Source organism: Galeopterus variegatus, unplaced genomic scaffold, assembly GCF_000696425.1.
Source record: "Galeopterus variegatus unplaced genomic scaffold, G_variegatus-3.0.2 Scaffold2258, whole genome shotgun sequence".
Lineage (NCBI taxonomy): Eukaryota > Metazoa > Chordata > Mammalia > Dermoptera > Cynocephalidae > Galeopterus > Galeopterus variegatus.
The window spans coordinates 75,488-89,548 of NW_007728369.1; the positions used below are offsets into that span (position 1 = coordinate 75,488).

The 14,061-nt window shown below is 40.2% G+C and overlaps 1 protein-coding gene across 4 annotated transcripts in view; it reads right to left on the minus strand.

Moving 5' to 3' along the window:
- HERC3 (HECT and RLD domain containing E3 ubiquitin protein ligase 3) overlaps positions 1-14,061 on the minus strand; it is a 110,081-nt gene that overhangs the window by 55,102 nt on the left and 40,918 nt on the right. For all 4 annotated transcript variants that reach the window (XM_008581080.1, XM_008581079.1, XM_008581078.1 and 1 more), the window contains exons 4-10: positions 12,898-13,057; positions 9,116-9,192; positions 7,919-8,140; positions 6,876-6,967; positions 3,413-3,543; positions 2,677-2,837; positions 588-664 (exon numbers count right to left, since the gene is read on the minus strand). In XM_008581080.1, coding sequence (XP_008579302.1) covers positions 588-664; positions 2,677-2,837; positions 3,413-3,543; positions 6,876-6,967; positions 7,919-8,140; positions 9,116-9,192; positions 12,898-13,057 — 920 coding nt within the window. The remainder of the gene's footprint in view (positions 1-587; positions 665-2,676; positions 2,838-3,412; positions 3,544-6,875; positions 6,968-7,918; positions 8,141-9,115; positions 9,193-12,897; positions 13,058-14,061) is intronic.

Sequence of the window (14,061 nt, forward strand, 5' to 3'; positions counted from 1 at the left end):
ATTCACTGCTACATGGATATTTATTAATTTTTAAATAAATAATTACACTCTGTTATCAGCAATATATATACTGTTCAAAAGTTGTATGTATATATTTTTATTTTTATTTAGAAATCAAATTATTATTTTTTTTTTTTCCTTTTTGTCTTTTTTCATGACCGGCAACGGATCGCAACCCTCAGTGTCACGCCTATACCGGACCAGGACCGGCTACGGGATCGCAACCCTCGGTGTTGCTCCCGCACCTCGCTCAGCCAGTGAGCGGCCGGTCTGTATGGGGGATCCGAACCCTCGGCGGGAGCGCCGCCACACTCCCAAGCAGCGCACTGTAGCAGTGCGCCACCGGGCCGGCCCTAAATGAATAATTTTAAATTACAAATTAGAACTCCATGATTGTAATACCAGGAAAATTATTGGAACTTCAAGGGAGCAAAATGGAGATAACTTCTTCAAGGTTTAGTTTGCTTATTTTAATAAGATAAAATTGGTAAAAACAAAGAGTAACATTGATCTCATGTAATTGTTTATTAAAATAAATATTGGTTCACCATTATTCCCCCCCCAAAGTAATAGTCAAAAAATTTTACCTCATACTTGGAGCAAAGTACAAAAGTTTGGTCTCCTCCAGAGAAGATCTGCTTAACAATATGATATTTAAAGCGATCTGTCAAAAAAATTTCCAACAGCATATTTTTCAATAATTGAGGTTTCTCCTTGATCCCCTTTTCTAATATTCCAGAATATGCTTTAGAGTGGTTTCCTAGCCACTTTAATTATGCCAGAGAAGAAAACTTCTCTGTGGCTCTCTGCCCAGGACTGCTTTTGCTTCAATTAAAAATAAACATATAAAATAGTATCCTCCACTCTAACTCTACCTCTGCCCCCCTCCCCAACTGCCAGCTAATCCTGACCTCGTTTCTATTTTTTATTCTAACTCTGTCATGCCACTAACCTCAATTCTAAAGTGGGCACCACTATAAACAGTAACATATGCCTAACAAATAATTCAGTACCTGAGTGTGACGGTCCCTAGCCCCTTCAGGATGAAGTTTGTAATCTGAAGACCTCCATTTCCTGCTCCCTGCATTATCTCCCATCACACTGTGTCCATGCTGACACTCTAATACCATCAAATTGCTTTTATTTCAAATACATCATGCTATTCCATATCTCCATGTCCTTTCCCTCTACCACCCCCCAGCACACTCTGTATTCTCCATGAATGGCACCTCCTAAAGCCTAATTTGAATGGTGCTCCTAGAACTATGCAGCTCTGTGGTACTCAGCAACTGCCCAATCCCTCACAGTCTTCTACCTGGCTAACTCCAAATCATCCTGGTAAAACACAGCTCAAACTTTGTCTAACCAGAATACTCCTTGATGCCTTCCTCCGTACTCCCACATTACCATGAAGGTTCCTAAAACCATGGAATTTACATAATAAACTGAAATTTATCTTCTTATGTTATATAATCATTCTGGCAAACACTGAAGCGCAAATTTATGGCCATGTAGTTGAGTTGTAATTCAATTTCAAAAATTCATGCCTTCAAATTAACCTACAAAAATACTTGAGCTTCTAAAATTGGTGCATGTCTTAAAAACATGTATTTCACATATGAGTACAATTCCTTGGAGAAAAGGAAATTTACAAATGACAGACAAGAGGACACCAAGCTATTCTTCTACTTTTGGGAACATCATGAAAACATAATCTTATTTATTTCATATTTTAATTTCCACTGCAGTTTCATGTGCTAATATATTCATTCCATAAATGTATTGAGTGACAAGTTTATGCCAGGCCCTGTGCTGTATGCTAGAGCTACAAAGAGGAAAAGAGTCCTCATCCTTAACTTTCTTATAATCTAGGGAACTTATGATTATTATTGTTTAAAAAATTCCTGATCAAGGGGCTAGCTGCTTAGCTCAGTTGGTTAGAGCGCAGTGTTATAACACCAAGGTTAAGGGTTCCTATCTCCATACCAGCCAGCTGCCAAACAAACACAAAATTCCTGTTCAAGCCATAAGTGTATCACTTTATAGAACTGAAAACCAAAATTAATTATTAAATTACACTTCTTAATGACTATCCAGTTCCATTTTCAGCCTCTGGATTTACTATTTCAAGATGAGGGCAGTCACTCAATATGAATGCCTACGTTACTTTGATTTCCAATGAAATGAACACTCCGCTATTAAAAAATTTTTTAAGAAAAAAAAAGAGGCATGAAAAGAAATCACATCATGTTATGACCAAAACATCAATAGCAAAGTGGAGATAACATAGTACAAGCATTAAGAGTACAGGCTTTAAAAAGAGGCAGACCTGCCTCCAGAACCTATGTGATCTTGGGCAAGTTATCTGAACTCCTTAAGACTCAGTTCCCTCTTCTCTAAGTGGTTGTTATCCCCACGTTAGAGATGAGGGAAGTGAGTCTTAAGGAGTTTGAATAACTTGTCCAAAATAATATTTTCTGCTTTATTTATTATGTAGAATCTCAACTACAGAGCTTCATGCACAGTAAGCACTCAAACACTTGTTGATTGGTGTTAAAAAAAATCCCTCATATTCATTCCCTCCAAAAGACCTCAAGGTTAATAACATACATATTCTATAAACAATTGTTTTTATCATTTATAACGCCATTAAATTCCAGTGAAAATCACTCTTACCAGCTCGAGCTGAAAGCTGGCCATGGTGGGCGGCCCAGTAACCCTTCACGGGGGATGGGCACTTAACATTACAAGTGTGCCCAGTTCCTAATTGACCTCTTGCTCCACAACCAAATGCATAGATGAGTCCAGAAGAAGGCACGAAGGCTAGAGTATGCTGTCTGTGGAAAATAATTTAAACGAACTCATCAGCATGGTTTCCACTGATATGGATCTACACTCAAACTCTGACTTTTAATTTCCACACGCAAGCACTGCAATCCCTAGGGTGTCCCTGTAGAGCCTCCCCCATGTGAGCATGTGACTCTCTTTGCAGTGGCTAGTTTTTCATAATACCATCCTTCTCTGACACTCTAGATCACAGGGAGGATGGCAGGTCATGCAAAGAACTGAATGACCTGCATTTGGCCTTTGGGATAAAGGAGAAGAAGCAGGTTGACCCAGGCAAAGTTCCAAGAAGTTCTTTGGGACTCACTTTACTTTCTTCTTCTCTTGCCCACATCCTGCTACTCTTTATCCCAAAAGAAGCCTACTGTCTCCAGGTTGCTCTATTTACAACCCTCCTTTGCCACACCCTACTAAGATCTGACTTTCTCCGAATTTCACCATAGTTGTGCATATAGTTAAGATTTCTTATAATGATGGTGGCTAGGAGGAATCACATTCTCCATCACTAGAAAGACAAGATCCATTTCTGGGTCTTAGTACATATCAAAAAGTTCTCAGGAGCACTCACCTGCCACAAGCAATCTGAGTTACTTCACTGCCCATCAACTCCAGAACTCTTCTTGGATTAACCTCATCATTCATGGAGTCATGTCCAAGTTGCCCACAAGAACCAGCGCCAAAAGTAAATACACCTCCACTCTAACAAAGAACAAACGCCACGTGTGTTAACTATATCTCTGTATAGAGAATTTCTATTACAATGGTCTGTACAAGAATACTATACTCACTTGATACTTGGCCAAAATCATTTCTTGAGAACATTCATTAAATATAAAAATAATAAAAAGGGAAGTTAAGACTACATCTTTATGGAAAAAAGACAGCATTGCTCAAGGGAATATGTGCCATCTATAAATTCTAAGAATTGTTTAAAAATACAATGATGTGTCAGGAGGCAAAATAAAAAAGAAAAAATAGGAGAAGGGCTGGCCGGTTAGCTCAGTTGGTTAGAGTGTAGTGTTATAACACCAAGGACAAGGGTTTGGATCCCCTTACCAGCCAGCTGCAAAAAAAAAAGGAGAAATAAGGAGGTGAAAGGAGATGATTTTGCATGATCATTCACATACAAGAAATTAAGTGTTCCACAAACTCCTTGATAAGTAAGCTTTTTTTTTTTTTTGTCTTTTTTCCGTGTCCGGCAACTGATCGCAACCCTCAGTGTTGCCCCCGCACCGGACCGGGGACCGGCAACGGGATCGCAAGCCTCGGTGTTGCTCCCGCGCCTCGCTCAGCCAGTGAGCGGGAGCCGGTCTGTATGTGGGATCCGAACCCTCGGGCGGGAGCGCCGCCGCGCTTCCCAAGCGGCGCACTATCCAGTGCGCCACCGGGCCGGCCCCGATAAGTAAGCTTTTTTTAACAGCTTTATTTGAACAAATGCTAAGGCATTTTTAAAAAATGTCACCCCTTACAGAACTCACAGTCCACAAGGCATTTTATTAAAGTGAATCTAGACTAGTATTCACTCAGTATGAAAATATGTTTTTGGCTTCTGGTCAAGATGGAGGAATAGATGGTCCCCAGTGTCACTCTCCCACAAATCAACCAATTTACAACAATTAAATAACAATGACAGCCAAGCTGGGGCCGCTAGAGCTTAGGGGAAGAGGAGAGACCAGTGGTGTTTATGAAGGCAGGAGAAGCCACAATGAGAGAAAGAAAGAACCACTCCCACCATTTCAAGCCCTGGCCACTTCAAGGCTGGAGCTGGTGAGTGCATGGAGCAGGAGCTGGCAAAAGCCACAGCTGTGTCCTTCCTATGAAGTTGTTTGGACGCAGCAGGGGAGAAGAGGGACTTGGTAGCCCCCAGGACAGTAAGACCACTCATAGGGCTCCCATGGACCCACATAGGAGCGAGGAGCCACAACAACTGAAAAAAGGAGCCACTCAGAGGCCAGTGAGTCATTGCAAGGGACCAGTGCACAGGCCATCCCATGCAAAGTGTTTGGAGTGCAAGCAGTGGGGGAAATGGGCCCACCGGGGGAATGTTGAGCCACAGCAAGGACAACTGATCTGCCTCCCAATCAGCATAGGACAACTCTGTGTAGACTGGTCAGGAATATAAAACTACAGAGGGAGCAGTTTGCTGAAAAGACTCAGGCCTAGACCAGAGTTTCTACACAACCCAGGTGAACCAGATCTCACAAGACCCAGAAGTACCTACAGAGTCAAGAATTAAAACCTGAGCTGCACCAAAAACCTTCCCCAGGGAATCAGCAGCAAAGCAGTAATTTAGCTCAACCACAGGGCTCAAGTGCTGGTCCCCACAGGAAGTTCCCACATTTTAGAAGTAAGCTAAGGACAACAAATTAGTTCCAGTGCAGAGTTTAAGTGGTGGGAACAGTGAATAATCCCACACAGAACTGAAAGAAAAAAACAAAATACCCACAGACCAGAGACAAAGTTTGATATTAACTAGTAAAGGTCTCACTTCACCAAAAAACACCTATAAAACCTAGAAGAACTGGAAGCCTCCTGGGCTACTAAGCCAGGGAGGAGGGAGGGCCAGAGGCCTCAGCCATGCCCCCCAACACGCACAACAAGCCCAGCGATGACCACCAAGCTGCCGCAAGAAGTGCCCTGGGCTCCTGAACTAATGCAGTGGGGGCCCAAGGGCCTTGGCCATGCCCCACTAACACCCACACCCAGCCCTACAACCACCACCAAGCTGCCACAGGAAACAGCCCAGGCTCCCAAGCTGGGGCAGTAGGGGGCAGAGGGCTTCAGCCACACCCCCCTGACATCTGCATTCAGCCCAGCAATGACCAAGCCACCACTGGAAGCCCCCTGGTCTCCCCTGCAGGAATGAGGGAGATGCCACAGGCCTCAACCATGCCCCCTCTCCTTCCTCCTTCTCCCACCCTATTTCCTTCCTCCTTCCCCTCTCTCCGTCCCACCCAGCTGCTCCACAACAGCATCTTAGAATGTAAAAACAGATGGAGCTGGGGACCAACCCTTCCTCCTGCAACCAGGCATGCCACCACTTCCATGGGGCCCACCCAGGGTCCTGAAGCATGGATCGGGGACCAACCCTTTCTCCTGCAACCAGGCAAGGAGCACATCAAAAACACTTCCATGTAGGTAGCCCACCACAGCCACCACAATAGCCACAGCTGCTGCAAAAGCGGCTAGATGCCACAACCACTGGGCAGATGGCCCACCAGCTACTCGAGTGCACTGACACAAGGTGAGTCATCAGTGGAGACCAAAGAAAAGAAGAGGACATCTCTCTCCACAAAGCCCATTCGAGAGTGACAGAAGAAACATCTACTCCACAATAATAGTGAGGGACCTGAACACACCTCTCTCAGCATTGGACAGATCATCTAGGCAACAAATCAACAGAGTAACCATTAGTCTTTCAGAAGGAGAGAAGAAATCTAGGGTTATCAGAGGTGGGAAGAGGGAGGGAGGGGAGGATGGGGAGAGATTGGACAAGGGGTATAAAGAATAAGTAAGATCTGTAATAGTATATATGCTAATAATATTGATTTGATCAACATGTCAACTTTGTATAATCAATCATGATTCAATAAAAAAAAGTTACTGATTAAAAAAAAGAAAATATGTTTTCATTCTCTCTGGAATATAACTGTATTTATAAGCAAAAGAAACAGACTGATAATTTTAAAACATTAAATTGCTATTTTTAAAATATGTTGAAATAGCTTGTTTAAAGGAACATAGGACATTAGGACATTGTTTTATATATACTACATTTTTAAGATTTTTATATTGAACTATTTTTAAATGTTACTAAGAGCATCTCCACATTACCACAGACGAAAACAAAGACATATAAAAAAGCTGTCCTTTTCTATTCCTTTGGAAAACCAGCAAACCAAAGCTAAAGAGATCATTCAGCTTCGAGTCGCAATACTATAATTATACACCATCACTACTCCAAAATAATCAAGCAATTATAACTGCCATCTCATACCCAGCACCAAAGCAGAGTACTCCACGCCCCTTACCTTAGTGAGGACCGCTGTGTGTTCTTCTCCACAACTAATATAGACGACTTTTTGTGTTCGTAAGAGTTTCACATGGCACGGAGACTCTCGATCTAGAATAAGATAAATTAAATATCAGAATGTCACTACCATTTGCCTTTGAAATGAAATACACACAACTATCTTAGCATGAATTTTGGGTCCACCTGGATTCCTGACACATATTCAGCTTTCTGCCTGCATCTGCACTTGGGTGTCCAACAGACATCTCGATTTTAACATACCTAAGACCTAACCCACGGTTTCCTCTTACTCTCCAAATCTGCCCACCCCACAACTCACCATACACGTATGGTTTTCCCCATTTCATAAATGTTAACTTTATCCTTCAAGTTTTGCCTTTATTTCAAACCACATATCCAACAATGAGCAGAACCAATTGACCTCATCTTCAAAATACTTTCAAAATCCAACTTTACTCCCACTGCCTCCAAATTGGTCTTCCCCTTGACCCACTACAGCCAAAGTCAAATTGAATCACACCTCTCCTCAAAACCCTCAGTGTCGTCTCCTCACACGGAGAGAAGAAACCACAATCCTGCCCCTGCCCTACAGGCCCTCCATAACTGGGCCTACACTACCTCTCTGATCTCCAGCTCTGCTACCCTTCCCCTTGCTCTTTCCACACTAGAGCCTTTGCACATCCTGTTCCCTCTGACTGGAACACTCTTCACCTAGATATCTACATGTCTCATTTGCTGCCTGATTTCTTACAGGGCTCTGTTCAAACATTTTCTTATCAGAGAGGCCATTCCTGACCACCTGACATAAAACGGGATGCTTACTCTCAAATCCTCTGACATACTATATATTTACTGGTTTGTGGTTTGCTTCCACCCACTAGAAAACAGTCTCCACTAGGTTAAGGCTCTTTTCTGTTTTGTTCACTGACGATCCCTTAGTAGCTAAAAAGGGGCCAGCACAGAGTAGATCCTCAAGAAGCATGTGTTAAACAGATTAATGAGCTTTTCAACTAAGGAGGTGTGTGTGAAGAGTTTACCTACCTTTTTCATCACTGAGCCCTAGCTGCCCTGCATTATTCATCCCCCAACCAAAAACGGCTCCTGACAGAGACAGAGCAAAACTGTGAGCCCCTCCTGCAGCCACCTGAGCCAGTGGGATCCCCTCCAGGGATCTCATTCTCTGCGGGCTGGCTTGGGAGGGGAACTCCCTCCCCAGGCCCAGCTGCCCATGGCTGTTCTTTCCCCATGTGAAGAACTGGCCATCTGAAATAAAAACAGGATAATTGGTATTACATAAAATGATACAAGTTCCATAGACAAAAATAATCTAGTTATTAGAGTCATTTGTTAGTAGCTTTCACACACACCTCAAACCCACCCCAGAGCAAAGGCCCAAAGATACTTCATGCTGTAGGATTGCCAAAACCAAAACTTGCACTTGGCATGACAGAGACAAGCTTAGTCTTACTGCCCACCCTTCAATGGCAATTAACATTTATGCAAAAAAAAATAAAATATTTAAGTACATTCAGTTTTGAACAGGCCAAGTGCCATGCTTAGATCCAGTAAGCAACCTAAACTAGCTCTGACCACACCAAGACCATGAGACCCAGGACTTGGTTTTCTTTTTTCTCTCTGGTGGCTAGCTGGTATGGGGGTCTGAACCCTTGAACTAGGACTTCAGGAGGTCCAGCTATGACTACCTGGACTACTTACTCTGCAGATGATCGTGCAGGCCACAAAAGTGCACATTTATTCTAACATAGTGTACAGGCCTATTTGCTGGCTTAGGTTTCTCTAGTTTCTTTTGTTTCTTTTATTTTATTTTATTTTGGTGGCTGCCTGGTATGGGAATCCAAACCATTCACCTTGGTGTTCTAACTTCTTCTCTTTCATTTGTTTGGGAACTTGATAGTGGACTATAGCTTGATAGTGGGTTGTCACTAAGAAAAAACAATCTTCTATATGCACAAGAACACATAGATACGATCCTACCTCCTGCTCATCTTCCCCCACGAGAGCTAAAGCAGCAATGACAACCACCTACTTCATTATCCACACCCCGAGAAAAGGATGAGCTACAAGAAGGCTGTCTGAGAAATGACAACTGTCCAACAGCAATAAATAGACCCTAAGCAACTAATTAAAGGTTTCAAGTTAGATGATATTACACAAAAATGAAAAGAAAAATGTTTTCAAAATTAACATAGAATTAGCATATATTTAATATTACATTACCAGCTGCAAGAGCCAAGCAATGCCAGTTGCCACAGGAAACTTGTAATATTGTCTGTTGGTTCAGCTTTTGTATTAACCTAAAACAGAAAAGGCTTTCTTAAGATGGGCTTTCACACAAACTCAATTATCAGAAGTATCCCCAACTAAATAAAACGTCTATAATAAATAACATCATCTTGCCTAAAAGACTTTTTAAATCAAATAAATAATCCTATTTGATATAATTCTATTAGGTCTTTCACTAGCCTCCTGCCTCTTACGTAGTTACTGTTAAAAACAAAAACACTTCTGCACTTAGACCCATTACCACAATCCTCTCTCACTTCCTACCTTGTCAACTCTAATTCAGGGGCAAATGGAACAAGCTACAGAAGAGAGATCTCTAAGAATATGACTGGTATCTAAATGGCTTTCAAAATAAGAGCAAGGCCATGATCTAGCAATTTCACTTATGGGTGTATACTGAAAAGAATTAAAAGCAGAGGCCCGACGAGGTATTTGTACCACTTTCATAGCAGCATTATTCACAATAGCCAAAAGGTGGAGTCACCCCAAGTGAACATTGACAGATGAATGGCTAACCAAAATGTGGTATGTACATATAAAGAAATATTAAGTAGCCTTAAAAAGGAAGGAAATTCTGACACATACTTCAACATGATGAACCTGGAAGACATTATGCTAAGTGAAATAAACGAGTCACCAAAAAACATTCCATTTACATGAAGTATCTAGAGTAGTCAAATTCACAGAAATAGATTTTGAAAATATAAAGTTCTGAAGATTGGTTGTACAATAATGTGAACATATTTAACACTACTGTTCTATACACTTAAAAATGGTTAGATGGCAAAATTTCTGTTGTGTGTATTTTACCACAATTATTTTGAAAATAAGGGCAATTCTTCCAAAACCCTAATTCCCTAGGATGATAAAAAGGAGGATCATATAATTTATTTTCAAATCTTATTCCCCTGCTTATTCATGTGAAAGAGAGAGATAAGAACAGTACCTATTTCACAGGGTTGTAGTGAGAATTAAATGAAAAATTCCATGAAAAATGCTTGACACTGCCCAACAGAGCTGGGCAGCCTGGGAATATCTCCTGTTCTCTATTTTAATAGCTGACAGTTGCTGTATTCATCTTCAGTAAGTGTGTAATGCCATGGGAATAAAGGGTAGATGGATACCCCTCAGGAGAGAGGCATTTTAGAAGACAGATGCCAGTGAGGGAGAAGGCAGGGGATTACTTAGAGTGACAGGTAGATATTGCTTTTGTTAATGTTTTATTTTCTCAGATATGAAAAGTTAAAATATAATTCCCATATGCATTTAGTACCAAATAGAGACAGACTTTTTTTTTTATTGAGATAACTGTAGATTCGTGTGCAGTTGTAAGAAATAATACAGAGAGATTCCTTGTACACTTTGTCCAGGTAGCCTCAATGGTGACATTTTACAAAACAATAGTGTAATATCATAACCAGGATACTGACATTGTTACAATCTACCAATCTTATGCATATTTCCCCAGTTTTACTTGTACTAGTTTGTGTGTGTGTATTAATTTTACCACCTGTGTAGGTTCGTGTATCCACCACCATAGTCAAGATACTGAATGATCCCAACACAAGGATTCCTCGTGTTGCACTTTTATAACCCCTTCTTCCCTCATTAATTTTACCACCTGTGTAGGTTCGTGTATCCACCACCATAGTCAAAATACTGAATGATCCCAACACAAGGATTCCTCGTGTTGCACTTTTATAACCCCTTCTTCCCTCCCCCATCCCTAGACACTGGCAAGCAAACACTAATCTACCCACCCTTTCTATAATTCTGTTGCTTTAAGAAAGTTATATAAATGGAATCACAGTGTAGATAACCTTTGAGATTGGCTTTTTTCACTCAGAATAATTCCCTGGATGTTCATCCAAACTGTTACATGTATCAATAGTTTATAGAACTCCACTATTTTTTAAAGTTGGAAAATGAATTACTGCCTGAGGGACCAATGTTCCAGAAACTGCTATGCAGCAACAGCCCTTTTTCCTTTCCAGTTTCCACACAAATTCCCCATAACACTCCCTTAATGGTCACTAGTACCCTTGTTATAATGCTCACTATCACATTTATAGGAAGGAAGCAGATCAAAAGATCAAAGATAAATAATAGAGAAGTTGTACCCTTGAGGTGAAGAGGAGGAGGTCTACACAGTAAAAATACATACTGTGTTTTTACCTACTCATCTCATTCTATCCTCCCCATAACTCTATAAGGTACACATATATAATTCCATTTTTAAATCAGGAAACTGAGGCTTAGTGATAAAGGTCATTTACCTTATAAGGAACAGAGCCAGTATTAGAATCCAAGGCTGTTTGACTTCAATGCTATGTTATTTCCCACAATACCAAGATATGAATTAATAAATTTATTTCAATTAAGTTACAATGTAAAACTATTCACAAATCAAAGCTTTGAAAGTCATCCATAATTTAGACGTGACTCCTGAAAATTAGATTGCTACTGTAACAGATTATTTCACCATTAAAAACCTTAATTGAGCCTTTGGTCATAAATAAATGAAATACTTTTGTCATTAATGTTATAAATCTTTTCCCTAATAATACACACAATTTAACTAAAATGTAGCACCCCTTTTTTCTTACTGCCACTCTCCTTCTCCCCACAAAACTAAATTAATTTTTGGAAAAAATAACTCTAAGACATTACCTGTTCTAAATCAGGAAGTGAATCAAATTATTCTTACTTCCACGTTCTTCTTTTTCTTAAAAGAGCTTTTGATTAAAGAGACAAAATCCAAGACGGGCAAAAAGGAAGAGGAAGAAGACTATATTGTCCTTTAAAGGGGACCGTAATTAGGCAGGAGAGGAAGAGGCCATTTATTTAACAAACTTGGACTAAGCAAAGTATGTACTGGGCACCCTTAGCAATGGTGATGCTAAAATGAGTAAGTCAGTTCTGCTGCCATCAAGAGCTCACAGCTTTGTACTAAAAATAGACATTAAATAAACAATTACAAAGGATGTGAGGAATACTACCATAGCAGTATGTGGTACATTTGCAGCATAAAAGAACAGGAATTAAATGAAGGAAACAAACTGATGGTCACTTTATGATTAAGAATCCTCAGCAAACTGAGATGCCACTCCCAAAAAGTTCATCTGAAAGTAACTTCAAGGTTTTGGATGTTTTCTAAGTGGTGAAGCATTTGTTAGATATTTAGCTAAATCACTTGAGATTTAGAATTAAGTCAATATTTAAGAGTCTCAAAATCACTGTATTAGTATTTTCACGTTTTATATTTGGGTTTTTAGCTGTTTATAATGCTTAAGGTAATTTGGCCTATTTTTACAGTAACAGGTCAGCCTTGTGATTCTATTTTAAAGTGCTTAATTGAATAACTGATTGAGACTTGAGATTTTAAGTTGAAGGTTACTAAGTCTAAGATGTGAAGAGATGCCCTTTTTATTCAAACATTTATTGAGTGCCAGGCACTCAGCTAGCAACCAGGCTACTAGCACAAATAAAGTATAGCTCCTGACCAACTCACATTTTTGAACTGGCGACAGACACTTCTATAAATAATTACAATTTTTGTGAGAAGTGCTATAACAGTTTAAGGTACAGCAGTGGCAAAAAGGAAATAGCAATAAATGAAAAAAACAAAAACGAGGAGTCTAACAAAGCAACAGCAGGAAGTAATATTTAAAACAACTGCCATTTGAAGCCCAGCTTCCCTTCTGTGACATTCTTACCTGGGCACTGCCACAGAATCCTCAGTAGTCATGAGTCCTAGTTGACCATCACTCCCTGCACCCCAAGAAAACAGCTGGCCCCGGTCACTGAGGGCCAGATTGTGGGACTCGCCACATGCCACATGAACGATGTGCTGATCTGCCAAAGCTCCAATTTGTTCTGAAAGAGACCAAATCAAAGGAGGAAAATGTACAGCTGAGAAACAGAATTGTCCTCCTAGGCAGTTTTGCCTTTTAAAGGGAACTACTAAATCTGTATATTTACAGAGATTATAAATTTTATATGTTTTTTTTTTTCCTTTTTGTCTTTTTTCGTGGCCGGCAACGGATCGCAACCCTCAGTGTCACGCCCGGACCGGACCGGGACCGGCAACGGGATCACAACCCTCGGTGTTGCCCCAAAAGATTCTTCAAGAATACAAGATTAAAAATATTGTCCAATGCTATTGAGATGTCTAGGACAAGAGCAAAAAATACCTTTGGCTAGGAAAATTCAGAATTCCTTGGCAGTCTTAATTGAGGTCCTTAACTCATTAATTAAAGAAGGTAAAAGGCTGCATAGTATAATAGTTTGGTGCACAGATTGGAGCAAGACTAGTAAGCTTAAAATTCTTGCCAAAGCATTGCTGGCTAGCTCAGTTGGTTGGAGAGAAGTGTTATAACATCAAGGTCAAGGGTTCAGATTAAGGGTTGTACCAGCAGCCACTAAAAAAAAAAAAAAAAAAAAAAAAAAAAAAAAATCTTACCAGGGCTGTGTGACATTAAGTTACCTAATGTCTCAATGCATCAGTTTCTGTATCTACAAAAGGGGTGTAGTAATATCACTTATGACTTATGCAAATTAATTATAAATGGCTGTTATTATTATAAAGAAATGGTGACTGAGTACAATTTAAAGAAATGGAAATGTGGAATATCGCATAGAATTTGAGGAGTATATTAGTGACTAGCTACCCATTATTTATCCTCCCTTACAAGTTAAATGTTATTAAGAACATAAAGAGGTTTAAAGTATTGCAGTACTGAATCAATCAATATTGATAAATAACCCCCTAGAAGGTTATCTACCAAGAGGTATGTATGGACACCCTGAATCAAAAGAGTGAGGTAAAGAAGGAAATCTGAATATATCCATCCATCTTCTCTGTGTCTGTACACTTTTAC